This window comes from Heptranchias perlo, chromosome 18 (assembly GCF_035084215.1).
Source record: "Heptranchias perlo isolate sHepPer1 chromosome 18, sHepPer1.hap1, whole genome shotgun sequence".
Lineage (NCBI taxonomy): Eukaryota > Metazoa > Chordata > Chondrichthyes > Hexanchiformes > Hexanchidae > Heptranchias > Heptranchias perlo.
The window spans coordinates 27,945,404-27,967,128 of record NC_090342.1 but is presented as its reverse complement, the minus strand read 5'-3'; the positions used below and the strand labels follow the sequence as shown (position 1 = coordinate 27,967,128).

At 40.9% G+C, this 21,725-nt stretch overlaps 1 protein-coding gene across 5 annotated transcripts in view; it reads right to left on the bottom strand.

Moving 5' to 3' along the window:
* Positions 1-5,488: 5,488 nt before the first annotated feature.
* Positions 5,489-21,725, bottom strand: part of immp2l (inner mitochondrial membrane peptidase subunit 2) — a 496,795-nt gene continuing 480,558 nt past the window's right edge. For all 5 annotated transcript variants that reach the window (XM_067999579.1, XM_067999576.1, XM_067999575.1 and 2 more), the window contains one exon: positions 5,489-9,013. In XM_067999579.1, the coding sequence (XP_067855680.1) occupies positions 8,861-9,013 (153 nt within the window). In that variant the 3' untranslated portion in view covers positions 5,489-8,860. The remainder of the gene's footprint in view (positions 9,014-21,725) is intronic.

The window sequence follows — 21,725 nt, the reverse complement described above, 5'->3', positions numbered from 1 at the left end:
TGATGGTGTTCCTGTGATCTTCCTTCTCTTGTCCTTCTTAGTGGTAAAGGCAGCTGGGAGGTGCTGATGAGATAATCTTGGTGAGTTTCTGCAGTGCATCCTTTGGATCAGACATATTGCAGCCACAGTGCACTGGTGGTGGAAGGGGTGGATATTAAGCTCATTGGCAGGAGCGCCAAACAAGTGGACTGCTCTGTTCAGGATAGTGTTGAATTTTTTGAGTTTTGTTGCAGCTACATTCATCCAGGTGAGTGCGGAATATTCCATCACACTCTTGACGAGCTTTGTAGATGATGGATGGACTTGAGGACTCAAGAGGGGAGTCATTTGTTACAGAATACCCAGCTTCTGCCATTCTCTTGTAGCTCCAGTGTTGACATGGCTCTTCCAGTTAAAGTTCTGGTCAGTGGTCAGCCGCAAATTGTTGATGGTATGGGTCTTAGCGGTGATACTACTGATGGTCAGGGAGAAGTGGTTTGGCATTTTCCTGTTGGAAGTGGTCATTGCCTGGTATTTACGTGGCACAAATACTACCTGCCACTTGTCAGCTCAAGCCTGGACGTTGTTCATGTCCTGCTATAAGCTGCCCTGTTTAATTATTGGAGGAATTGTGAATCTAGTTGAACACTTTGGAATTGCCAACAAATGGCCCCACTCCTGATCTTATTATGGAGGGAAGGTCATTGATGAAGCATCTGATGATGGTTGGGCCAAGGATGCAGCCCTGAGAAATTCCTGCAGTGATGTCTTGAGGCTGTGATAATTGGCCTCTAACAACCACAACAATCTGTCTTTGTGTCAGATATGACTTCAGCCACTGGAAGGTTTGTCCCTTACCCTTATGTAGACCTCAGTTGTGCTAGAGATTGTTGCTGCAATACTCAGTCAAATGCTACCTTGACATCAAGGGCAGTTACTCTCACCTCTCTGGCATTCAGCTTTTGTATTCAAGCCTGGAACAAGGGTGTGATGTGACATGGTCTAGAGCCAAGTGATTCTGGTGGAACCCAAACTGAGTTATTGTTGAGCAGATTATTGGTGAGTGGATGTCCCTTGATGGTATTTTTGATTATCCATTCAATTATTTTGCTGATGATTGAGAGGAGGCTGATAGGGCAGTAATTTACAAGGTTAGATTTTTCCTTCTTTTTATGGATAGGACATAAGAACATAGGAACAGGAGTAGGCCTTTTAGCCCCTCGAGCCTGTTCCGCCATTTAATGAGATCATAGCTGATCTGTGACCTAACTCCAAATACCCGCTTTAGCCCCATATCCCTAATACCTTTGGTTAACAAAAATCTATCAATCTCAGATATAAAATTAACAATTGAGCTCGCATCAACTGCCATTTGCGGACGAGTTCCAAACTTCTACCACCCTTTGCATGTAGAAGTGTTTCCTAACTTCAATCTTGAAAGTCCTGGCTCTAATTTTTAGGATATGTCCCCTGGTCCTAGACTTCCCAACCAGCGGAAATAGTTTCTCTCTTTCTACCCTCTCAGTTCCCCTCATTATCTTGAAAACTTCGATCAAATCACCCCTTAATCTTCTAAATTCCAGGGAATACAACCCTAGTTTGTGTAATCTCTCCTCGTAATTTAACCCGTGGAGTCTAGGTATCATTCTAGTAAATCTACGCTGCACACCCTCCAAAGCCAATAAATGCTTCCCATGGTGTGGTGCCCAGATCTGAATACAGTACTCTAGGTGTGGTCTAACCAGGGCTTTGTATAACTGTAGCATAACTTCTATCCTCTTGTATTCTAGTGCTTTAGATATAAAAGCCAGCATTCCATTAGCCTTTTTGATTATTTTCTGTACATGTCCATGACATTTTAATAATCTATGTACATGGACCCCTAAGTTTCTTTGGACCTCTACTGTTCCGAGCTTTTCACCATTTAGAAAGTACTCTGATCCATCCTTTTTAGGTCCAAAGGGATGACCTCACATTTGCCTACAATGAAATCCATTTGCCACAGTTTTGCCCATTCACTTAATATATTAATATCTCTCTGTAATTTTGTGCTTCCATCTACACTGCTTACAATACTGCCTATCTTTGTGTCATCGATGAGGAAGGGCAACGAAACTGATCATGTCCTGGTGAGTATTTTTAAGGATTCACTGGAAACAGGAATAGGGCCAAACATAATGCCAATTTGTAAAAAAAGGGACAAAGATAATCCTGGATTAGAATAGGCCACGAGCCTGATAACTGTAGTAGGTAAACATTAGAGGGTACCCAGGAGAAGGAAATAATTATGTACCTGGAGAAGTGAGGAATATAGGGAGTCAGCATGGTTTTATGGGGAAGTTCTGTCTGACAAATCTATTGGACGTCATCAAGGAGATAATGAACCTAATGGTAAAGGAAATGCTATTGTATATTGAGATATTAGCAAAACCTTCGAGACAATTCAAGCAGGAGATTGCTTCACAAGGTCACAAGAATGCAGGAAGCTACTAGAGTGGATTAAATTGGTTCAATCAAAATAAGCAAAGTATTATTTCACATCCAGTTGCATCGGAATGGAAGCGGTTATAAGCAGAGTGCCTCAGGCATCAGTATTATTATTTACATTGTCCATACAGACATAAATTGGAAGTGGGCACAATAATGAAGCCAAATGGCAGACAATAAAAACTGGCCTAGAGGGAGCTGCAAAGAACAAGCAGACCAAATTCAAAGGGATGTGGATAGATTAGGGACAGAGGTGACAATTGGCAGCTGTTTCATGTGGACAAATGTAAAGTGATGATACTGGACAAGGAAGAATACAGTGGAAATATATGACCAACAGTAATGGACAACGCGGCACAATACAGGAAAGGGATCTAGTGGGTAGCTTGTTGAAATCATCAGTGTAGTGTACAACAGCATTAAAAGTGACCAACATAATTTTAGCATGTTTGGTCAGAAGGATCGAACAGGGTTGAACATAGGTCCCAGAGGTAATGGTGAGCTTGTATAGAGCACCAGTTGGGCACCAGCAATAGTACCATGCACAATTCTAGTCTCATCAATGCCTTTGTCACCTCCAGACTTGACTATTCCAATGCTCTCCTGGTCAGCCTTCCATCCTGCACCCTCCATAAACTTTAACTCATCCAAGACTCTGCTGCCCATATGCTATCCTGCATCAAATCCCGCTCACCCATCACATCACTTCTGCCCTTGCTGACCTACATTGGCTACAGTCCCCCAATGTCTCCAATTCTCATCCATGTTTAAATCCCTTTGTAGCCTTGCCCTACCTTATCTTTATAACTTTCTCCAGCCAGACAACCCTCAAGAATTCTCTGTTCCTTGGACTTTGGCCTCTTGTGCACCCATCCCCCCCTTTGGAGCCAGACCTTCTGCCCAATTTCCTTTCGAAATTCTTCCACCTCTCCATCTCTGTTTCTTTCTTGAAGACCCTTCTTAAAACCCACTTCTTTCATCAAGCTTTTGGTCACCCCTCCTAATATTTCCTTCTCGGCGTCCATTTTTGTCTGATTACACCCCTGTGAAGCGCCTTAGGATGTTTTTCTACATTAAAGATGCACTATAAATGCAAGTTGTTGTTGTTAAAAAGCAGGTCTGGAGAGGTGTGAAGAACAAGCACAGACAAAGTGCTGATGACAGGTACCGCTGCTAACTGACAAAATCATATTATGCGTGGCAGACAATTAGCTAGGGTTGGGACAAAGGCATTTAATCCAACCTTCAAACATTCTTTGGCAAGAATCCCAAAACTCAATCACCTGTTTAGGTGATTTCCTTTCCTTGGCAGGTTTGACACACACGATTAAACACTGACGCAAACATTACAAGATGTGGGCAGAAGGCAGCAGACATCAACATTCAATGACATCACCATGAAAGATCAAAATACTTCAGGAAATGTTTTTGAAGCCAGTATCTTTGAAGGACATTTCAAGTACTTGAAGTTTTTCCTAGCACTAGCAGCATTAGTAGCTTTTGGTTCATTTCAGTTTTGCTGAGAGTAGCCACTGATGCGATAAATGTATTTCTAATGGAAATTCCAGTTACGACATAGGATCACAGAAAGCTTGTATATTAAAAAAAAGGCTGGGCAGTCCATCCAGCCTGATATCTTCACAGGCCCTATCATGGACTCTAAACTAGCTACTTGATCTGGAGAATGTAAATAATCCTTGATTCACAAAGATAATCCATCAAGCAAAACTACAGAATATCTAGCCATTGCCACATCTTCACCATTCAACATTGGCTAGGTGCCCTCACCATGCAACATTGCCACTCCCACAACACAAACAAAGGACCATTTTTTCCTCAGAGTATTTTGTCATCTCAAACTATATTTACTCCTATAATTTTCCGTACCTTTTGAATCAGATATTTGTCCAGCTCTTTTTTGAAGGAATTAATTAACAGGGGGTCTTAGACAAATCTCCAGGACCTGATGGTTTTCCCCCAGGGTATTGAAAGAAATAGGGAAAGAAATTGCAGATGCATAATAATTTTCCAAAGCTCACTAGATTAACAAATTGTGTCTTTGGAAATGGAAAATTACAAATGTCACTCCATTATTTAAGAAGGGAGGGAGGGAGTAACCAGAAAACTACAGACCTGCCTTCGTCAGATCCCATCTGGAGTAATGTATTCAGCTTTGGGCACCCACCTCAGGAAAAATATATCGGCCTTGGAGGGGGTGCAGCGCAGATTCACCAGAATGATACTGGGATTTAAAGGATTAAATTATGAGGAGACGTTGCATAAGTGTGGCTTGTATTCCCTTGAGTTTAGAAGGCTGCAGGGTGATATAGTCAAGGTGTTTAAAATTATAAATGGATTCAATAGGGTAGATATAGAGAAACTATTTCCTCTGATGGGAGAATTGAGAACAAGGGGGCATTATCTTAAGAGCTAGGCCATTTAGGACTGAAATTAGGAAGTATTTTTTTCACATAGAGGGTAGTGGAAATCTGGTACTCTCCCCGCAAAAGGCTGTTGTTCCTGAGTCAATTGAAATTTTCAAGACTGAGATTAATAGATTGTGTGTTAAGTAAAGCTATCAAGGCATATGGAGAAAAAGCGGATAAATGGAGTTGAGGTAAAGATCATTCATGATCAAATAGAATGGTGGAACAGGCTTGAGGAGCTGAATGGCCTACTCCTGTTCGTATGATACATTGTGATATGTTCCTACTGCACTTGAGCTTCACTAAAACCATTCTAAATTGCTTCTGTTTTAAATAATCACATACTAAAAGATTAATACAATTTTGATGAATAATATGATCAACTTATGGCCAAAAGATGCTTTTATCAGTTGTTGAAGATTTCAGAGCCAATAATGAAATGAAACTATACAAAAACTAGATCATGCTATACAATTGGGTTCATGAAACATTAATTTATAATGTTTACCTGTACACCGTCACAGATATTTTTCACCCATGCTATTTGCATGCTTAAGGGACCTAAAGCAGAATGTTGCAAAACAATGAAACACCACTTTGTTTTCACATTTTTATTTACTGTTGCATGCAGTCTCCAAAAACTGCATTTTGTTTCAATAATTAATTTTAACCAAAGCCAAACAACTTACATATCCTGTGAATCTCACTTTGTACGTTGGTCATTACACCAATGTAGGTGTGCTTAAAAATAAGTTAAGGAAACTTATACATTGTTGAGGATGTGCTCATGAACTGGTAGCACGAGACCACTGAATAGATAAAAGGAGTGCCAGTTATTTCAAAAGTACTGTTGTCAGAGTGCTAAAAATGTCAATAATAGCACAACAGCAGAACTGACAACCACAGGCTGATGATAATGAAGATAATATTATTCTGTATAGGCTTCATGGTACAAAGCACTTTAGGGTCAGTAAGGGCTGGAATGTCTTTAACAGCTCTAGACAAAGTAAAAGCAGACTTCATGTTTTATTCAATATCAAGACTTAGCACAGACACACTCTTGTTTGTCCACGTCTTTCCATGCTGCAACTCCTCACGCTTCTACAATTCCACTCATTAGAACATATACTTTGCACATTAGGTAGACTTTTAAAATCAGTATCAGTAACATTTGTATTGCTAATCATATTGCTTAAATTTTGGAAAAAACATCATTTTTTTTAAACTCAAGTTTCTGCTCCCATATTAGTTCATTGCTGCTGCGACTCACCACTCCACTTCCTTGAGTTGGGTGGTCAGGCTATAAACGTGCCCACGATTGGCCTACAGGAGGTGCACTTCTCTAGCGAGGAGTGAGTTGGTGCTGCTGCTTATTTTTCTCATCTTCAATGAGCAGCTCAGCCCAAGAGGTAGCAAAAGAAAGTGTTTGAACAACACTCTTGAGGAGAGGAATCCAACATTTTTACTGCCAAACCACTCACTTCAAGTGTTTTTAAAGTTTCTGGAAAGAATGCAATGTAAAGTACAACATGTATATTTTTTTTATCTTCAATACAATTACCAGCATTTGCCATGCCTTTCTTATAAAAAAAAGATTTGAAATGCACCTTCAATAGTTTGCCATTTTTAGTTTGAAATATGACAGCACAAAAGAACACTGATAGTACCATCATATCTCCTATGCTTCAGTTGCTACCTAATGAGAAAATACCATTGAAGGATTACTCTGGGATAGGGCTCTGTTAATGGTTTGCCACAGAGTTTACTTCTTAAATCAAGGCCCAGTATAAAAAAAATTAAAACACTTTTAAAACAGTTATACTTAGCTGTGTTAAAGTGTTTAAAACATCAACTTCTTGATTGGATGTCTACAGCTCACATGTTAGCATGGAGCACGTGGGTACCACCATAGCCGAGTTTGATCCTGTATTTATCTAACAGGCACACTTCCAGCAGGGGTTACTGGAGAGCAATCAGACCCAGGAATCCTGACTGCTATTTCCCCTTCCCGGGTGATGTTGAGACCAGTTCTGCACTGCTGTTGCCAGCTGAGATCGCAGGGATAAAATCTGGAATCCTTCCAGTCTGTGTTAAAGACTGCCATGGCAAGTGATAGGTTTATATATTGAACCATTGAGAGGGGGGTGGGGGTGCATCGAGTTTTGAAGAAAAAAATGGAAATACATATTAATAAATTGCATTCACATCACATAAAATACAGATACTTCTTAATCAACAAGCCCTCAAATTATATAACCATAGACTATGGTCAAGGACCAGACTAAATACAGTCCAGAGTTGGGAGTCTCCAAGTCCTCTTATATGCTATTGACATTCAGAAGCTGCCAGGTCAAGGAAGTGTTTTTGTTTGAAGAATTATGCTTCCGTGAATGCCCTGTGGTGCACTTAACCTTTGTGGTTATCTTGAAGTAAAAATTAAAAGGCTCATTCTGATTTATTTGTCTTTTTGAGTCAAGTATATTAAATACTGCCCTTTAGAGCCATAACATTCTAAGCTGGTAAGAAACAGAAATGGATACATTTTCCTTGAATTGTAATAGTTGCCGAAAATATTAAAGCAAAAAGTATTGTAGTGGAGTCCAGTTAACATCTGCCCTTTCATGACGAAACCTCCATTAAAAATATTTTACATTTATACTTTTAGTGGATTTTCTGTCCAGTTATCAAAATAAGGGGTGTCAGTGCTGGGGATTGGAATATTTATTCACCTTTGTCACCCAGTGTCAATGTTGAGTACTCCCAGGTCAGGTTTAGCATGTTTCGAAGAAGGGCAAAGATCCTTTGATTCTGCCAAAACACTAATCTCAAAGGAGTAGTGTTAATGCTTCTACTTCCCACACTAGCCTATGTGGTCTCTTTACAAGATTGTAAAATTTGTGCCAATTTGTGTTGAACTATAGGCAGTTATGAACCGTAAACCTATAGCCACGAAGGACTGGATTTAAACTGCCCAAACTCATTTCAAATGGGATATTTGTTGGCAGTAGAGAGAGAGGAGATCTTCATTCCATGAATTTAGGCTGGATTTAGACCCAGGCCCCAGAAATGAAAGGATCTTGTATTTCCCCACAGCTTCAACCAAATCCCCCCAAAAAGACCTAGGCCCTGAAATTCCTGTGGCTGGAGAGGAAATAAGTTTTCTTTTACGCCGGGGGGGGTGGGGGGGGGCAGAATCTGGGCCTGATCCTGGTGCTGCCAGGATTCTTGCACTTACAGACTGGGCCTTCATGTTCCATTCGGGGTGGGCCATGGGAGGATCTTACATCCACCTCCTCTATGTCAGGGGAACTCATGCCAGTTGAGACCTGGGGTGAATGTCTTCAAGGCCTTTTAACGGACCCACACCTGGAGGGTACCATTACCTTTCCTTGTCAGAATGGTCCCAGTGGGAGCCGATGAGGACCCTGCTCTCATGGGCGGATTGGCTCAGGCCACCCCAGCTATGTAAATGACCCTGTACCCAGAATTTGGGGCGAGGTCTCTGGCTTTGGGTGCGGAAGGGTGGGGATTCTGATATTCTGCACTTATGCCGGCGAAGTAGGCCCCAGGAATTTCCAGGCCCTAATATATTAGTTCCAGACTTACATCATCTCAAGAACATCAAATGCCAATTAATGGTTTATTTGGAAAAATGGAGTTGGTGTCATCAGGACTTGACTGCAAATAACTCTTTCAGTGACACTTCCTCCTAAGTTCAAGGAGATTTTTGGCTCAATAAACAGTGAAATCATTAAAAAGTTGGAACAAAAACAAGTACAACGATGGCAAACATCAGATAAATATGGGCTCCGTGTGCTAGTGAGCTTTACACTATAGAAGAGAAGTATTTCATGGTTTTGGAAAATCACAGTGTTTGAAATGTGTAATGATATGGAACATTTTCCTATTCGAACAGCTGCTGGGTAAACTCAATTTTGTGCTGGAATCTTGCTTTCTTCAGACACCTGCTAAATTGATGTTCCATCACTTTCATCTACAGACTCATCCCTCTCAGACAACAGAGGCTTTCGCTTCTCGGGGAGGTCTGTTTGTAACTTCATCCAACGATTGGGGGGCCAGATGATGTGTGAAGCACGGGCGTGAACCAGTCCAAGGGAAATCTGTAAAACGTACAAAATAATCTTTGAATAGTAATTTTATCTTCACATCATTTTTTCTCTTCATTCTTTTAGATTGCCCTGTACCAGCTGAGAGGCTGCAAAGGTGACCAACTCCCCAGACTGTGCCACTGCTGTAACTAGCTGCTAGGAGGTGTGACAAGACAGCACCAGAGAATGCCCCTTTTATTCTTCCTTTCCTCTCTCCTGGCCTCCCTGTTTCTCTTTGTTGGCATGGTTGAGATGGGAAGCTCACCAAATGGGAAAACTGCGAGCGTGAAAAGATTGAAACACGTGATTTCATGAAGCAAGTGAACACTTCCTATTCCATGAGTGTGACAAATAGACGGTTTATAGAATGCTTAATTAAAGAGAGATTAGAAACAAGAATGCCAAAAGTTTATTTGTTTTAGGAAGCCCAATAACTCAAGGAGATATATACTTTGGGGGTGAATCTCCTTGGGGCTTCTGCTCCGCTGTTATAACTCCGGCCAAAATTCGTGGAAACCCCATTTAAACCGAGGTTACGGCGTCGGAGTGGAAGAAGCCTCGAAGAAATTTCCGGCCTTTGTGTCCAACTAGGAGGTTGTGCGGTCAGTCCAAGTTCTTGAAACCTGCATCCCACCAATATGAGTTTGTTGGCGGCATAGACAAGAAAGGTCACCTGTACTATCTCATCCTCATCTCAACTGATCAGAAGTTGCATTCCCTTGAAGTCAGTTACAAAACTGCAATATCCACGGCTGTGCAAATGTCTAGTGCAGATCATCCTGCCTTCCAGGCCACGGAGGGGATTTCTCGAGAGGTTGGAGAGAGCGAGAGAGGGAGAGGGAGAGGGAGAGAGAGGGAGAGGGAGAGGAGTGCCTTCAGTGTCTTAGGAGAGAGGAAGATCTCTGGAGGAAAAAAAAATTCTACTTTGTTCCTGACTGATAACTGTTATACAATAAATGCCTAGTCTTCAAGGACAGAGCATGAACAGACAGTAACTATCACTTCATACATAAAGAAACAAAAAACTACCGTATCCATTTGAAAGGTATTGTGCTTATGTTGATATTGAATTCTAATGCTGAACATTTAAAAAAAAATTTAATACAATTAACTCAGTTTGAGAAGTTTTTCAATTGCATATTATTCATACTTATAGTATTAAAAATAATTAATATCCATAAATATCCAATTAAATTTCACATTAGCTACTCTGCTCAAATCTGCAAAAAATCCAGTATATAAAATAGCAATAGTTAGTCCCCTAACCAATCTGGATAAGATACTCAGTACCTCAGCCTCTGACGGAACACACTGACAACCTGAATAACAATGAAACTATATTTAAAAAATTGATCTGTAGCAGCACCCTTTCTACAATAACATTTTTTGTATGGTTCTTAAAGTCAGCCTTGTAAAAAAACACTTATTGAGCATCATAAATGAAAACGTCTGTCCTGTTAACTTGGGACCACAATTGAGCTCTTTCCAAGTCTAGTGGCTTAGTATTCACGAAGAAGTAGGTGAAAACCAATTCTGAGGTGAGACTATCATACACATCTCACCTCCTACATTTGTCCATTAAGCATTACAAGAATACCTACCAACCTTTACATATATCACCAGAAAATGTCGATGGACACAAACCCTAGAGCACCAGGGATTAAAGGGAGCCATTTGTTTTTAGTGACATTTGTTCCAAATACAGGATGTCAGTGCTGGGGAGTGGAACATTTTTCCACTTTTAGTACCTAGCACCAGCATCAAACATTCTCAATTTTGAAATGCCATGAAGACTAAAGCCTTTTAAATTTACCCTAAGGATGTATTTTAATCTCAAGCTGCTATATCACTGGATATCTTAATCCTCAGAGATAATTCTGTGCCAAGTTAGGGGCAGTTTTAGGGGCAAATTAGGGGGTTATGCCCATTACAAGCTGGATCAAGGCTGCCCAAAGCTATTTCACTTTAGACCCTTACTTCACCTAAAAGAGGACATTTGTATTTCATAAATCTGGCAAGATTCAAACCTGGAACCAATGAACCATTAGATGGCTAGGGAGGGGGGTTATGGAATTTCATTAAAATTAGCAAAGACAGGAATTTAATTCCCTAGTATTGAAATCTAATGTTTTTAAAACTTTTATTTAAAATCCACAAAATTTGGTGCTGTGGCTGTCGTCAGATATCAACCACTATAACTTGCGTGATACGGAAAACGATACTGCACATTCAGAGAGAATGTACCCTCTGAACTGCATTTATCTGACAGGGACTTCTGAATCTTAAATGGTCTGAACTTGGGCTAATTGAAAGTAAGCTCAAAATGACTGTATTTGAATCATTCTATTTTCAGTTCAATTTATTGCTTGACTATCCTGTTAATCCTGTTCAGTAATCTTGATCCAACCCAGCATATTTACAGTTAATATTCCAATTATTGTACAGCTGTGATTGTTTCAACATTTTCACTTTTACTTAAGTGATTATTTTATAGCATATATCATTTCTATGTAATTAGCAAATTATCACTATGCCTGCAGTTATTACATCACAATCATTAATTCTTCAGCAAGGTCACATGAATGGAGAGTTCTGGTCCAGCAGTGCCTGATACCAAACAGAGGAAAGCAGAAACACTAAAAAGCCTTCTCCACCAGCATCAGAGTAGAGATTATATTAAAAAAAATAAATCAGACCTCAGATCTGGGAAGTGAGATAGACAGAAACTAGACTTTACTTACAAAGTTAGCTGAGCATAATATTCACGTTGCAGGAAAATCAGCCTCAATGGAACTTGCCTTTGCATGCTTCGACATGAGTGTGTGAGTGGGCTTATTAAAACAAATCCATATAAAGTTTTTGAAAGTTCCCAAGTTATACTACACCTGGTGTGATCGCAAATAGACGTGAGAAAGTTCCCTTACAGGCCTTTTACACTTCTTGGTTTTAGAGTGCACAGGCGTCACACTGACCACTTGGCTTTAGAGTGGTCGGACATCACACTGACTGCTTGGCTTTAGAGCGCTCGGGCATCACACTGGGATCTTATATCCAAATTATACTACCACTTTCACCTCAAACCGCATCCAGAACTGCTTTACATTAACTCAAGGATGACAGTATAAATGCAGCTTTAACCACATCTCATGGTTCAGATCATAGAATCATGGAATGGTTGCAGCACAGATGGAGGCCATTTGGCCCATTGAGCCCGTGCCAGCTCTTTGTAAGAGCAATACAGTTAGTCCCATTCCCCCGCTCTTTCCCCGTAGCCCTGCAAATTTTTTCTCTTCAGGTATTTATCCAATTCCATTTGAAAGCCACAATTGTATCTGCTTCCACCAACCTATCAGGCAACACATTCCAGATCATAGCTACTCGCTGCGTAAAAAAGTTTTTCCTCATGTCGCCTTTGTTTCTTTTGCCAATCACCTTAAATCTGTGTCCCCTGGTTCTCAACCTTTCCATCAATGGCAACAGTTTCTCATTATTTACTTTAACTAAACACTTCATGATTTTGAGCACTTCTCTGCTCTTAGGAGAACAACCCCAGCTTCTCCAGTTTATCCACGTAACTGAAGTCCCTCATCCCTGGAACCATTCCAGTAAATCTTTTCTGTACCCTCTCTAAGGCCTTCACATCCTTCCGAAAGTGCAGAGTGCCCAGAATTGGATACATTACTCCAGTTGTGGCCGAACTAGAGTTTTATAAAGGTTCAATATAGCTTCCTTGCTTTTGTACTTTATGCCTCTACTTATAAAGCCCAGGATCTTGTATGCTTTTTTTAACTGCTTTCTCAACCTGTTCTGCCATCTTTGAAGATTTGTGCACATATACCCCCAGGTCTCTATGTTCCTGCACCCCCTTTAGATTTTGATTATAAAATTAAGTTTCACTCTTGCAGTTTACGATATCATCTAAGAACTTTCTGAGGTTATTGCCTGGTAATAACTCCTGGGTATCCATTATTCTCCTCACAATTGATTAAATCCTGACTGATATTAAACAACAAAAACAAAACAGATTTTGCTTCCTACTGCCTTCCTCCCATTCAATACAATGTTGAAATCTGATTAGAAAGTCCGTCCCACTAAAAACAGTTGAATGCCATATTAATACAATACTTTGATCAGAGAGCTTTACAATTGCACTGTCTCTGTTGTAATTTGTCCAACATTTTTTTGACAGGCTTCAGATTCAAATAGAACTGAAATGCTGGCAGTGGGAAGTAATAGAAATCCAGCTAATCATCTTCGTTTCGTTAGATGTTCGACGTGGGATCTATCTGTATTACATAAATAGTGTGTGTGCTGGTGTTAAAATACTTATTGCATTGCCATGGTACACATCAGAAACAGAATGTTTACCACACATCTGCAGACCCCCAAAGAATGGCATTAAAATTATGTAGCTTTTCCACTTTGTTTGAATATTCTTTTGCAAAGTAAACTGAAGTACACTACTGTCTTTAAATTCTGCCTCAAGGACATTTCTAATTAGTCATGTTCCCAATTACACTTTTAATCTGATGTGGTTTTAAATTAATGACAATTCAGATTACCTTTTGCAGTGTAAACATATTAATGCAAAGGAGATTAGGTTTGCACTACTCCAACATGCAGCATGACATTGAAGTGACTTTCAAACATATCCTTCTAGCAAAATTTATACAGGAAACTGAATAACATGAATTAGCTTTTACTATCTTGGTTAAACTTCTGGAATATGGATAAGATTACATTGTATTCAAAATAAAAATAGCAGTTCAGTTTATCCAGAGAATAGTGAAAAATAAGACACACTTTATGGTTCCTTATGTGTTATTGCTTCTAGGGCATATTTATTCAACTTTAAAAAGGCAAAGAATGTCAATTTCACAGATGTTATGTGATTGAAAGAACACATTTCAAACATTACCAAGAAAATTCAGCTATTCTGAATTTAACTTTCTTTCCCCCGCCCCCCAAAGATGTCACTACAGCTTGGACAAAAGTTGGGTTTTATAAATTAGTTTGTGTGTAATCCTTGTGCTCCTTGAAAAAATTGTTTTACAGAACGCTCTTGAGTTTTGTCACTTTGTAAGTACTCTCAAGCTCCGATTTTAACCGAGCCCGCCAGGCAGAATGGTGTGGGAAGGATGCTAAAATGGAGGCCAGATGGAGGCCAGATGGAAGCTGCTGCGTTCCCGCCCCCACCATTTTAACTGCCAGAATTCCTGCAGCGTGGAGGCCGCCCTGCACAGGCAGGCGGGGGCCTAATTGAAATGTGAACGTCACAGCCCAATGGTGTCATCATTGCTGTGATGTTATTTTAACTTGAAATTGCGCGAGATCCACATGGCCCCAAACCCACCAGCGAAACCTAGTGGGAGGCAGCAGAGCGGCCAGAAGAGGCTAAGTTTCCTCTGGGCCTCACAAGAGATGTGGGCAATAGACTTTTTTCCTTTTTCTTCTACTAAACATTTCCAGGTATTAACTAAAGGTGGATGAATTGCAAAGAATTAATAACAAGTGGTAATGTTGCCGGGATATTCATCTGCTAAATAAATGGAAACAAGATAGGGTTTTAATTGCTTTATAATAGTCTATTGCTAGGGAAAACTTTCACTTTAATTATTTATATATCTGATACCTCTCCAAATCTATCCAACTGTACAAGTTATACTAAAGTCACTGTTTTAAAGATATTTTACTTTGTGAGATTTAGATCCCTTTTAAATAGTCTTGTAACTGGAAATACAACAACTTGCATTCATATAATGCTTTTAACATAGAAAAACGTCCAAATTCGCTTCACAGGTCTGTAATTAGACAAAAATTAACATTGAGCCAAAGAGATATTAGGTGGGGTAACTAAAAGTTTGGTCAAAGAGATAGGTATTCAGGAGGGTCTTAAAGGAGGAGAGAGGGGTGGAGTGGCAGGGAGGTTTAATGAGGGAATTCCAGAGCTTAAGGCTGAGATGGCTGAAGGCACGCCGCGAATGGGGGGGATGAAGAGAAAGGGGGATGCATAAGAGGCCAGAGTTGGAGAAACGTAGAATTCTTGGAGGGTTCAACGGCTGGAGGAGGTTACAGAGATTGGGAGGGACGAGGCCATGGAAGGATTTGAACCCGAGAATGATAATTTTAAATTTGAGGTGTTGGGGAACCAGGACCCAATGTAGGTCAGTGAGCGGAGGGGTGGTGTCATGGGTGAGCAGGATCTGGTGCAAGTTAGGATACAGGCAGCAGATTTGGATGAGCTGAAGTTTATAGATGGTGGAGGATGGCATTAGAATAGCCGAGTCTAAAGATGGCACAGGTATGGATGAGGCTTTTGGTAGCAGGATAGGCTGAGGCAGGAGTGGAGACGGGCGGTGTTACGGAGGTGGAAGTAGGTGGTCTTTGTGATGGAGAGCATATAGGAACATAGGAACAGGAGTAGGCCATTCAGCCCCTTGTGCCTGGTCCGCCATTTGATAAGATCATGGCTGATCTGTGATCTCGCTCTATATATCTGCCTTAGGCCCATAATCCCTTAATACCTTTGGTTGCCAAAAAGCTCAGCTCGGAGTCAAATAGAACGCCGAGGTTGCAAACAGTCGGTTTCAACCTGAGTTGGCAGCTGGAAGGGGGATGGAATTGGAGGCAAGAGTGTGGAGTTTGAGGAGCGGGCCAAAGACAATGGCTTTGGTCTCCCAATGTTCAACCAGAGAAAACTGTAGCTTGTCCAGGACTTGATGTTGGACAAGCAGGCTGACAACACAGGGGCAATGGAGGGGCCAAGAGAGGTGGTGGAGAGATAGAGCTTGGTATCGTCATGCGGAAACGAACCCCATGTTTTCAATGACATTGCCGAGGGCTAGAAGGGGTCCAGGATATATCCTTGTGGGGTTCCAGAGGTAACGGTGCAGGAGCAGGAAGAGAAGCCATTACTAGCAAAGCTCTGGCTACAATTGGAGAGCTAAGAGTGGAACCAAGCGAGGGCAGCTGGTTAACGGATGGTGTAGTCGACTGTGTCAAAGGCTGTAGAGAGATTGAGAAGCATGAGGAGAGATAATGAATCATAGTCACAGCCACAGAAAATTACATTTGTGACTTTGATTAGGGCTGTTTCGGTGCTGTGGTGGTGGGGGTGGGGGGGGGGGGGTGGCGGTGAAACCTGATTGGAGAGATTCGAAAATGGAGATGTGGGAAAGATGAGAATGGATTTACGAGGAGACAACACGTTCAAGGACAAAAAGGAGTAGAAAGGAAGGTTGGAAATGAGGTGATAATTTGCAGTGATAGAGGGTTTCAAAGGTGGGGGGGGGTGATGTTGGCAGTTTTGAAAAGGAAGGGGACAGTACCTGAGGAGAGGGAACAATTTACAATGTCAGCTAGCATGGGGGGCAGAAAGGGAAATTGGATTGTCAGCAGTTTAGTGGAAATAGAGTCGAATGAGCAGGAGTTGAGTCTCATGGACATGATAATCTCAGAGAGGGCATATGGGGAGATAGGAGAGAAACTAGAGAAAGATGCAGTTTCAGGGCTAGGGCAGGGGGCAAGTTTAGCTTGGTGGGCAAGGAGAAGTGTGGGGGGGGGGGGGAGGCAGCAGAGGCAGCTGAATGGATGGTGTCAATCTTAGTGACAAGTATGTCCAGTAGCTCCTCACACGTTGTTGGAGGTAAGGGTAGAGGGGGAAGGGAGAAGGGTTCAAGGAGATGGTCGGTAGTGGAGAAAAAAAGCTGGAGGTTATTTTTGCATTCTAGAAAATCAGTAAATGCTTGTGTTATACAAGCAAATTTCCGTGACATTCCTGCATTTATATTTCATTTTGTTGCTGTTATGTCATGTACTTTTTCATTGCTCATTATATTAATGTTTAATTGAAATATAATTTATGAAAAATTAGCCTGCTGCCATGTTAATTTCATTTCAATTTCATCTGCATAATTTTAACTGTGGAAATTTGATCATTATATAAAATAGATTTCAACACACACCATCAGTGAGGTAGCATAAATTAATGCAGTGGAGTAATAGTCTCCCGCAAATTTAATTTTTAAAATGTTCTATATTCAAACAAGAATTTTTATATTGGTTGAAACCTAACGTGTTGTATTTGTGTTTCTAAAATGATATCGTGCTGACAACCAGATGAAATGGGTATATTGTAATTAAAGAGTCGAAGAGTGCAGCAAAATGAGTCAAATTCAGACACTTTTTTATTTACATTTTTCCTTTTGTATTTTGTTGACATTAAAAAATGATTTCCTCTGTTTTCTACTAATTTTGCTCCATCCCCTTCTCCTAGCCTTTATTGCAAGGGGGTTTGAGTGTAAGAGTAAGGAGGTCTTGCTGCAATTATATAGGGCTCTGGTGAGACCACACTTGGAGTCCTGTATAAAGTTTGGTCTCCTTACCTAAGGAAGGATATACTTGCCTTGGAGGGGGTGCAACAAAGGTTCACTAGATTGATTCTTAGGATGAGAGGGTTGTCCTGTGATGAGAGGTTGTGTAGAATGGGCTTATATTCTCAGGAGTTTAGAAGAATGAGAGGTGATATCATTGAAACATATAAGATTCTGAGAGGGCTTGACAGGGTAGATGCCGAGAGGCTGTTTCCCCTGGCTGGAGAGTCTAGAACTAGGAGTCATAGTTTCAAGAAAAGAGGTCAGCCATTTAGGACCGAGATGAGGAAAAATGTCTTCACTCAAAGGGTTGTGAATCTTTGGAATTCTCTACCCCAGAGAGCTGTGGATGCTCAGTCTTTGAGTATATTTAAGACTGAGATTGATAAGATTTTTGGACACTAAGGGAATCAAGGGATATGGAGACAGGGCAAGAAAGTGGAGTTGAAGTAGAAGATCAGCCATGATCTTATTGAATGGTGGAGCAGGCTCGAGGGGCCGATTGGCCTAGTACTGTTCCTATTTCTTATGTTCTTATGTTCTAAAGCTGAAATCACAGTTCAACAGAAGCCAGACACCTTCTGGTACTTCATCCAAATAACCATTCTTCATGTGTGACAACATGCATTCAAATGGTGAGGGCATCAAAACCAAACCAAATCATGTCCTCACTTGGAACTCACATGCATACATTTTCCAGCAGGGTTCTTGGATAGCAAGCAGGAGTGAGAACCTTGAGATGTTCTCCTGTCCTTTGCCCTAGGGCATTGAGGCCAATTGTATTCTACTTAATCACTGTGCAACCTGAGATCAGCTAACTGGCATAGGAAGATTCACCTGCCTTTGCTCCATGTCCCTTGATGACCTTACTAGACAAAAATCTATTGATTTCAGTCTTGAAAATTTCAAGTGATTCAGGAACTACAGCCTTTTGGTTCCAGATTGACACTACCCTTTGTGTGAAAAAATGCTTCCTTATTGACTTAAATGGCTTAGGTCTAATTTTAAGATTATGTTCTGGATATCCCCACCAGGAGACAATTATATTTGGCATTAAACTAGTCACCTTTATCACATTTGGTACTTTGGTCTGCAGTGTGGTTTTATCACGGCTTCTGAGTTTGCATTGTCCAAATGTCATTGATATAGAAGTTTGCTTCTTTCTCATATTTCTTGCCTTACTTACCCCTCTCCTGGCAATCCAAACAGCACAATGGCACACAGATCCTGTGATCCACTCACTGCTTGAGTGGCTCAGAAAGACCAATCCCACGAGTTTTTATTGGCGAGTTGGACGCTTGGTGAGATTTCCGCGATTTTGCATTAAAATGGCATCGGAGTCCTAACTGTATCACAGGACTCTGATTTGCATGTATTCACGAGGCCTCTGCCTGCCTCTGGCGGAGGGCGCCTTGGCCAACTAAAAATAATGTGCGGTTAAAATGGTGGCCGGAGAGAACGCAGCGGTAAGTACTCTACAGCGATTTTAACCATCTGCCCATACTGTTCCCGTCAGGCGGGCAGAGTTAAAATCGCCTCTTACAAATCCGAAATCAAAATACTGACAATACAAAGCAGGTTAATCAGCTTGTAAAAGGAAAGACAGCCCAATGCTTTGACTGTGAGCCCTATTCAGAAGATGTGATAATGCCTGGAACATTAACCCTTTTGTCATTTTTAGACATTTGTATCAGTATTTATCTGAGGGTGGGTTTAACCGTAGTGCTAAAAAGCATGGGCCAATGTGCTACTCGGTTTTTAGACTGGTCTGGATGTGCATAGCATGGTCTGTGAAAATGTGTAAGCTTCGACATGGTGGATTACAGGGCAGCATGAAATGATTAAGTCATCTGAAATGATACCACTATATCAATATAGTTATAGCTCCCACAACATTCAAGGTGATGGCTTTGATTGGGTCCTATTGTTACAGTCCCCGGGCCATGTTATCATAAAGGTTCTCTCTACATCACAGAGAACACGGGGTCTCCTTATGGGAGTGACTGGTAATGCTAAACCTATGAGAACATTTAATGTGGACCCAAAATTTGTAACAAGCCCACCAGGCCTGCCGCTACCATAGAATTATATCGACGCAAAGAGGCTGCAAAGGGATATAGACAGGTTAGGTGAGTGGGCAAGAAGGTGGCAGATGGAGTATAATGTGGGGAAATGTAAAATTATCCACTTTAGTAGGAAGAACAGAAAAGCAGAATATTTTTTAAAAGTTGAGAGACTAAGAAATGTTGATATTCAGAGGGATTTGGGTGTCTTTGTACACGAATCACAGCAAGCAATTAGGAAGACAAACAGTATGTTCGCCTTTATTGCAAGGGGTTGGAGTATAAGAGTAAGGAGGTCTTGCTGCAACTGTACAGGGCTCTGGTGAGACCACACCTGGAGTACCGTGTACAGTTTTGGTCTCCTTACCTAAGGAAGGATATACTTGCATTAGAGGGGGTGCAACAAAGGTTCACTAGATTGATTCTTGGGATGAGAGGGTTGTCCTATGAGGAGAAATTGAGTAGAATGGGCCTATATTCTCTGGAGTTTAGAAGAATGATAAGTGATCTCATTGAAACATATAAAATTCTTAGAGGACTTGACAGGGTAGATGCTGAGAGGCTGTTTCCACTGGCTGGAGAGTCTAGAACTAGGGGTCATAGTTTCAAGATGAGAGGACAGCCATTTAAGACCGTGATGAGGAAAAATGTCTTCACTCAGAGGGTTGTGAATCTTTGGAATTCTCTACCCCAGAGGGCTGTGGATGCTCAGTCATTGAGTATATTCAAGACTGAGATCGATAGATATTTGGACACTAAGGGAATCAAGGGATCTGGGGGTAAGGCAGGAAAGTGGAGTTGAGGTGGAAGATCAGCCATGATCTTATTGTATGGTGGAGGAAGCTCAAGGGGCCGTATGGCCTACTACTCCTGCTCCTATTTCCCATGTTCTTAAACTACATCACCATGGACACTATCTGCTTATTTTATACTGTGATGGAACTCTCTGCAAAATTTCTCCCTAATTTACAAATAGCAAAACTCCACAGTATTTATTGATTTCTACGATTCAGCCCAATTGCTTGCTTACCTCTTTTGCCATGTTAGCACAGGCTCATGAAATAAAACAGTAGCTTTATCAAAATCAATACAAAGTAGCAATGCTTGTTTTAAAAATAAATGACCAAAATGAAACAATGCTCCTCAACTCCCCTTTAAAGAGGAATGTAAAATCTGAAATAATTTGCACATCTCTGCTGACAAATAAATCTTTCACCATAAGGTATAGCGAACCTGAAACTCTACATCTAAACCTGTGTAACCACAGCATTGGCAGCAACCATCACGACTGTCTGGAATCATATTGTACATGGAGGTCAACAAACAGACGGAGTAAAATGGAGAAAAAAATGTGAAGGAAATTGTAAACGTAGCTGGACTATAAACAAGAACTGATGTCGCTCAGATACCGATGTACTTGTAAGTCATTAACCATTGAGAAGCTAATGAAGACACCCTCTCTGAAGTTGCTGTGACTTCAACATCTGCCATAAACAGATAGGACACTGGTATTAGGTACAAATTATTACAATTTTAAAGCTTTGTCAATTTTCTTGCAGTCAGAATTCTCTGAAATTGAAACTTGCACGTGAATCTTATCAGTTGACTGAACCCTATCCATGTATGTGAAAACCTGCTACAGTCAGGTTCTTTTTCTCTTTCTCCTTCTACTGCAAATTTTATCCCCTTGTCCTCCAAAGTGATGTTGACTCTTTTCTGGGGTACAGGTGATATTTCATATATGAGCCTAAACTGTGAGCATCAGCAGGCTATTCAACTGTGTAGAGCACCACAGCTAAGTCTGATTCTATCAATCACTTGATATGCAAACACTTCCCAGCAAAAGTCGTTGCACAGCGATCAGGACCAGGAAGTCTTTGCCCAGGTGTAATGGCTCTTTTGTCACATCACCTGAGATTAGGCCAGGGATTGAATCTGGTATGAATGGCTCAGCTACTCACTGCTTTAACCCACTGAGCCTTTGGGGCAATCACTGCTGTCAGGTTCAATTAGAGGCATAAATACTAATAAAAGTGTATGAACATTATTAGTGAGTCTTCTTAGAATTACAAAGTCAGTACTTGAACAAGAGTTGATTGCATTATCTTCCAGCTGTAAAACTGACATTTATTTTGCACTGAAGTGCCAGCAAAGACCTAGTAGCTCTGCTCCACATGTGGGAACTTCTGCTGGTAAACCCATAACCTTTATTTGTATGAAGTGTGTGAAGGAATATTACCCTCATTTACCTAAAGTCAAAAATTGGTTTTAATCAAGTCATTTTCTTGA